Source organism: Protobothrops mucrosquamatus, unplaced genomic scaffold (genome assembly GCF_001527695.2).
Source record: "Protobothrops mucrosquamatus isolate PMUCROS unplaced genomic scaffold, P.Mucros_1.0 scaffold95, whole genome shotgun sequence".
Lineage (NCBI taxonomy): Eukaryota > Metazoa > Chordata > Lepidosauria > Squamata > Viperidae > Protobothrops > Protobothrops mucrosquamatus.
In genome coordinates, this window is record NW_015386470.1 from 161,621 (window position 1) to 169,171 (window position 7,551).

General features: G+C 38.1%; 1 protein-coding gene across 1 annotated transcript in view; it reads left to right on the top strand.

Annotated features, from left to right (window-relative positions):
• Window positions 1-5,539: 5,539 nt before the first annotated feature.
• The window catches only part of AGBL4 (ATP/GTP binding protein like 4), a 196,927-nt gene continuing 194,915 nt past the window's right edge, over window positions 5,540-7,551 (top strand). The window contains exon 1 of the mRNA XM_015812538.1: window positions 5,540-5,758. Within this exon, the coding sequence (XP_015668024.1) occupies window positions 5,540-5,758 (219 nt within the window). The remainder of the gene's footprint in view (window positions 5,759-7,551) is intronic.

Consider the following 7,551-nt stretch of genomic DNA (forward strand, 5'->3'; position numbering starts at 1 on the left):
CAGACCCAAATTGGGGACAACAAGATAGTACACATGGTTTCTTCTCTGATTTTACTGTCACAACAGCCTAGGCTGGTAGGTTAAGCCAAGAGTTTGCGACTGTAGGAATCATTTACTGTATATACTTTTCTCTAACTAACCATTATAATTTAGCGGTATTCACAGATATAAAACAGCCAAACTAGATACACAAACAGCAGCAATTACAGGCAGTGAATCTAGTGCTTGGTATCAAAATTCTTATCTCTGTTTGTGGCCGAAGAAGAAAAAATTCTCTGTGTACCAAGAGCTGGCAAACATATAGCAGTACTAATTTATGCTTTCACAGAGGTAAGTATACAACCTCTCATTGACAGTGTTTTTCTACCAACATATCCCATCCCTTAAATAAATGATGGTTGAGAATCAAGCCCTTGGGCTTCAGCAGGCATTTATTTTATAAATTTAGTCCTTGCTGGGTTAGATTATTTTTCCCCATAGACAATTAAACTTGCCTTTGACTTTAATTAAAAGATCTCCCCAGGCTGGTATTTTTTTTGAAGAAAAAAAACCCCCTCACAATTTGCTTAGTAGAAATATGCTTTCTTTTCTTTCAAAGTGTATAGTTTAATGTTTTTCATTTTCTGCCACCTTGTAGTTATATGTTTGTGCATAATAATGGACTCCTCAGAATCTATATTTCATATTGAGTTTCTAATTAAGGCTTCTTGATATTTTGTGTTAAGAGTTGATGAGGTGACTAAACTCTAAAGCAGGGGGAAAAAATTCTCAGTAAAAGAAATTCAAATTTTATAGAAAATGTCTAATTAGTTAACCAAATCATTGCCAATCTGTCCACTTTCAGGTATGTTGGGCTGCATTTCCCAGCATGATTGAATATTCCATCTGTTAACACAGATAATTCTCCTCATATCAATACATTTGTGACTTCTATTTTGCAAAACTTACCAATAGAAATAAACAAAGTGGTGTGATGTGCAATCTTCCAACATTATACTGGTTAAATTATATTGGCTCGTATTTTATCATCAGGTTTCTACTGTATCTGCTGGCAATTGTTATATTTTAAGCTGGGCTTCTGTTTAATTTGTTTATGTTTTGCTGATTATGTTTTTTAGAGTTGATAAGAGTTGATTTTGTTTTGCTGAAACCCATATGGTTGCAATAAAGTTTTAAATCATCACCACCATCATCATCATCTTTATCATCATCATGCTATAAGAACACAAGCTGCTGGGAAGAAAAGCTCAGCTGGATTAAACCAAATATCCATCAGATCCAGATTTTGGTTCCCATAATAACACAATGACTTAATGCCAGTTGCTTTCTCCCACTATTAGTGCTTAGAAATTGGCATTCAGTAATATACTGCCTTTGCATATGAATGTTATGCAGATTAGCTAGCTGGGTACATTTTGAAAATGATCTGAATGGACAGCTTTGGACTTCCCCTGAGCAATGATGCTTTCCTTAAAATAGACTGACTTTGCAGGCCGCTAAAAAAGATGCTGTTTCTTTAAGAGCTTTAGCTTTAACCAGTAGATTCCTTATAACCTTGACACTCCCCCCCCCTTTTGCAGAAACCTAAAAGAAATCAGGTGACTTTAATGAATAGCAGAGAAGTGCAAGGCTGCAAAAGGCCCAAATACCTTCTTCCAAATCATGCACCCTCTAATGGAGATATATACTGTAAGGAGACAGTGAATTCTCTTCTACATGTACTTCATAAAGCAGCATTTTACTCTTGCTGTTAAGAACAATGCAGCCATTTTAAAAAATATTTTTCCTGCTTTGACTGGAGCTTGTAGTAGGTGGAAGAGGTTTCTCTGTGTGCCCAGGGCCTCTGCCATTTATTGGCCACAGCAGGCTAAGATGTGAAATGTCTCATCAACACAAATTGTGGCACCTCTTCAATCTCACTGCTCTTTGCTGGGACAAATTGCTCTTTGCTTCACATCTGAATGTATAGCCATCCTCTAATAACAAACTAAATTCTTTCTGTCATGTACACAGAATTTACATTAGCAACTGAAGACTGAAGAAACATATACTGAAAACAGTGAAGCCACTTATAAATATCAAGAAATTTGCATAACTTCATACCTAAAATATTGATGTTTCCAGATCTCCTTTGCGATTGAGTATCTAACAGCAAGAGTAATTGCAATAATAATGATACTATTGTACTAATACAACTAGTGTGTGTGTGTGTGTGTGTGTGTGTTTGTGTGTGTGTGATATTGAATTGTATATCCTGAACCTCCTTTTGAGGCATTTTTCCTCCCTCATGTTTATACCACATATTATTTATAGGATATATACATTTGTGGGATATTGAGAATTGTTTCTAGCGTTCTGGGATTATCCGACAAATTTAACAAGATGATATATGCCTTTCAGGAGACATATTTGATGTTCCATTTATTCTTAGCATTGGCACTCTGAGGGGCACAGAGCTTTATCTGTACTTGTCTTATAAATAGAAATGGAGGGAAGGAGGCAAAAAGAGCAGCTGAAGGAAGGACCTGTCTGCTAAACTTCATGCTACAGTGAGAATGCATGCAGGTGACATTAAATACCACTTTCTGCTCACTTAATTGTGCATTACTGTAATCTTGCCTTTCGGAATCAAATAACATGCCACTCATCTTCCTGTTTCCTATTCCATTTTGTGGAGCCTATATTAAAAAAAAAATGCAGATACCTATGGCTAATCTAAATGCAAAAGCCAGCTTGTGGTGGGAAGCATATACATAGAAGCCTTTCTGTGCTAGTTAATTCTCTCTCTCCTTGTAGGGCTATTGGGCTTGACAGTGTCAGAAAGCAGAGAGGCAGAAATGTTTGCTTCTAAGTCTTCCTGCTGATTAAAAACAAACAAATTGAGAGTGGGAGAGGAGAAAATCCTCTCACTCAAAATTGCTTTGCCGTTTTTTGACTTTCTATATTTGATAACAACTCTCCCTCCCCCTCCCTTCCCCCCCCTCTCTTTCACACACACAAACAAACAGACCCAAAAGCAAAAAAATATTGTTGGCCTTTTGCTTGACAAGAGCATCCCTTCTCCAGGTTATTAAGTTGAAAATGCAGTCAAGTATTAATGCTGAAATTGTTTGCACGATTTCCCTCCTCTGCACCAAGGACGTTCAGCTGGGGAAGGAGCAGAGGAGTTATAGACCATGTTAGAGGGAGGTTGGGAGTAATGCAATGCCTAGAAATACAGATGCTCTTTTGTGATTCCTGGATCAAAAACAGGTCAACCGATTTTGACTGGAAACCTCAGGCTACTGGTCCCAAGCTACTTAAAGTACCATCATAGTTTATCATGTTATATACTCTTGGGAAAGGTTAGATAATGCAAATCCACAAAAGGAAATGTTGGATTAAAGTCTTCATCCTGGTTCATCCAAGCCATGAATAAATAAGCAGCATGGCAACTGCTTTGGGAAGAAGGTTACAGTTTATTGAAGAGGCAGAAAGATGGTTCTTGCAGGAAAGATCAGAGGAAAGAAGGACCTGAACACATGGGCAGTAGGTTTTTATACCCTCTCTAGCCTTTTGTTTGGAATAGTTTCCTGTTCCTATGGCATGAACTTTGAACTAAATCTGAGTGTTTTTCTAGGCCTTGGTATCTGTGGTTTAATCCTATTATCATATCCTGCTTCCCTGGTGATGGGGCTAATGACTCCTAGAGTTTTGGTGGGGTATGCAGATTTTAAGTCTCTTTGTCTTCTTGAGTTTTCTGGCTCCAACTTTCTGATGGTTTTACATTTGCATTTGTATAGGGCTGGCTCCTGTTTGTGATAGAGAGATTTGGGGGCAGGGTTGGCTTCTGCTTTTTAAAATCCTTTTTGAGGAAATATATTTTTCTGCCTTTTTAAATATTTCCTTCTCTGGGGCTCTGACTTCCCTCAGAAGGAAACACAGTGAAACAAAGAAATCATATGCCTGCTCTGTGATCGGCATTGTCACAATGATATGTGAGATGCATTCAAAATGTTGACATAAGAATAATTCCTATGCACATCTAAGATACTCCCTAATCTATAAATTGCAAATGTCTATATATTTTTATAAACTGATTATGTTTCCCTATAATCCTTTCCTCTGGCCAACCATAAGAATAATTGAATAATTATGTACTGTATGTAGTTAGGAATGAGGCAACAGTTTTACTAATTTCTTATTACTCTATTTTGAAAATGCTGCTGTACATTAAAGTGATTTTTTGCAAATGAAAGCTAAAAGCTAAGCAAAAGCTCCAGTCTGTTTTGCCTAAAGATGATTATTGCATTCTCCATGTTTTACTATGTTTTACAATTTGTTACCTGCCTACATAAACATTTGCCTGTATTAGAGCCAGAAATGTTTTATTTTTATTAGCCCAAACTTTTATCTTCTCATGAAGACACAAGGGTGCAATAAAATTAGCATGCAAATGCAATGCCCAATTTACATTCTCCCCCTCCCCATGGTCAGCAGAACTGAAAGGAATGAAAATCAATTGTCTGTTAGGTCAGCTTCATACACATCAAGAGCTCAAATTAGTTCATTGTAATGACTCTTCTAATTTTCAGGCTGCCAAATTAATATGAAATGGTAGAAAGTAGGACTTCCGGTGTGCAGGCGACCTCGTCGGACGCAGCCGACAGCTGCCTCCCGCCTGTTTTAGCGTAAAGCCGTTTTGACAGCGAGTATCAGCCGTCAAACGGCATGATACCCTTCCCCCGGGCATAGGGGGATCGGTGAGCTGCCCGGGGTAGGAGTTGAGTTCCCGAGTCGTCCGATGTGGACGATGTAGGTTAGAACTCCTCCGGAGCCCCGAGGATTCTCCGCGATTCAGGACGCCTTCGCTTCGGCGAAGCTAGAAGCCGCCACCACCGCTGCAACTTAAATTGAACTGTGAGTTTTTATATGCAGACAAATCTACCCTCGAAGTTTGTTTTCTATTTTGGATTCTACTCTAACTTGGAATATTCGTTTCTTCCCTATACTTGGGGTGAATTGAGCGAAAGTGAACTCAAAATGGCGTTGGAATGAAACTTTCTAGCAAGAACAAATGAAAGTGATTCGGATTTCCGGTCTGGACTTTTTGCTACTTTTAATACTTTCACTACTTGCTCTGGATTAATTGATAAAAAGACTTTTGCAAAGACTGAAACTTTAAATTGTCAATATGGCTTCGAGAAGAGTGGTGCCCACAATTTCAAAACCAACTACATCTCCGACTTCGCAGTCGCTCCAACAAATTCCTAAGCCGGTTTCCCACCCGCCACCCCCACCGCCATCTTCTTCACCTCCACCGCCCTCTGGTAAAGAATTACAGGACTTAATGACTGAAAGTATTAAGCAAATGACGGAGATGCTACAAAAAATGGATATTAAAATGGAGAATAAGTTTGATCAAGTAATACAGCAGCAACAAGAATTATTACAGAAACATGAGGGCTTCCGTTTGAATATGACAACTGCTTTTCAAGGCTTGGCTGAATATGTGGATGGGGTGGCAGAAAGGGTGGAGGAAAATGAACAGAAGACTGAAATGAGTGAGCAAAGATTGGAATTTGTAGAGGAGGGCTTGGAAAATGTTAAAGGTGATGTCCTGGTCGCCCAATTCCGGGACATGGAGTATGCGATTCGAATTCGCGGCTTAGCTGAGGACCCAAAGGAAAATTTAAGAGAATTAATTTCAGGAGCGCTGGCAGATGTTTTAGCCCGTGGGCAGGAATTAATTTATGATGAAATAGAACGCGTCTTCAGGGTGAATTCCTGGGTGGCTCGCCAAAAAAATTTGCCAAGAGATGTGGTGGTGTATTTTACAAGAAAAATGAGACGTAATGAAATAATGCAGCTTTTTTATCAACAAAGATTCAAGATTTTAAACCAAGATATTATTCTTCTAAAAGAAATTCCAGCGAAAATACTTAGAGCGCGTCGAGATTATGCTTTTTTGGTGCAGGAGCTTAAGAATAGGCAAATAATTTTCAGATGGGATATACCGGTGGGCATAATTGTAACTGTGGCTGGAAAGCGCTACAGAATTAACACGGTCAAGAAAGCGAATGATTTTATGGCGTCTGTGTTACAAGTGGAGACCTCCCTTCTACTTCCGCTGTTAAGGATGCTAATGGGCGTTCAAAAGAACAAAGAATGACTCGTGCAGCTCACAGACGTAAGGAAAAAGAACAACAGCTGATTGCCTGCCCGTCAACATCAGAGAGCGTGCCACCTGCTACTTCTGAGCCAGTAGGTGGCGCTCGACCTAAGGTTTTTGTTAAGTCCTACGCTTCAAGTATTGCTATAGGATTGAAATTAGCTGATGTTTAAAATTTCATCTTGGAACGTGGGGGGGCTTAACATACCCCACAAAAGACGTAAGGTTTTTCATTATTTAAGACATTTTAATAATGATATTACATGTCTACAAGAGACTCATATTGTGGCTAAAGACCAAAAATTATTGTTAAACTCTAAGCTTGGAGATTTGTTTGCTGCACCTGCTCTTAAAAAAAANAGAAAATAGTGGCTATGGATTATAACTCCTTGATTGTTATGGGGGACTGGAATGGGGTACTTGATACTTCAAAAGACAAAAAGACAACTTCTAGGGACGTGGCCCTTTCCAGACTCCCTAAATCCTTTTTTGCAATGATGGAAGATTTGGAGATGGTGGATGTTTGGAGATTACAACATATGAATGAACGTGATTTTACCTTTTTCTCCCACAGACATGAATCTTTTTCAAGGATTGATTTTGTTTTAACATCAACTGACTTAATTACTGCTTGTAATAAAACCAAAATATTTCCTAGAACTCTGACTGACCATAGCATGGTATGGTTAGAGATTGGTCAACCAAAAAAAAAGAAATCTTGGAGAATAAATGAAAACTTGTTTAACTATGAGGACAAGGTCAAAACTCTGAAGGAAAATATGAAAGAGTTTTTTCAACTTAATTTGAACAAAGGTACTTCTATACATACTGTTTGGGATGCTAGTAAGGCTTATTTCAGGGGCCTACTAATTTCCATGAATAAAGCACACAAGTATAAGCAAATACAGAGTAGATTGAACTTGGAAAAAGAAATTGGGATTAAAGAAAAATTATTATCTCAGCGACCAACAGATATTAACTTGAAGGCTTCTATTAAAATGCTTAAGGATCAATTTAATATGTTAATTGCTGATCAGGTGGCCACCAACTTGAAATACATTAAACATAACACATTTGCTAATGCAAATAAACCAGGGAGATGGTTGGCCTACCAATTACGCAAGAAACAAAAAGCTAGAGTTATATCCAAAGTTTTGGTCAAGGGTCGCGAGGTATATCAACAAGAACTGATTAAAAAAGTATTCACAGAATTCTACTCACATTTATACTCTTCAGGGGGCATAAAAACTGAGGACATTGATAAATATTTACAATCTTCATCTACTTATAAACTTACATCAGAACAACAGAAACTTATGAATGAAGAGATTACTGCAGATGAAATTTTAAATGTAATTAAACAATTGAAAGCTGGTAAAGCCCCTGGTACAGATGGTTTG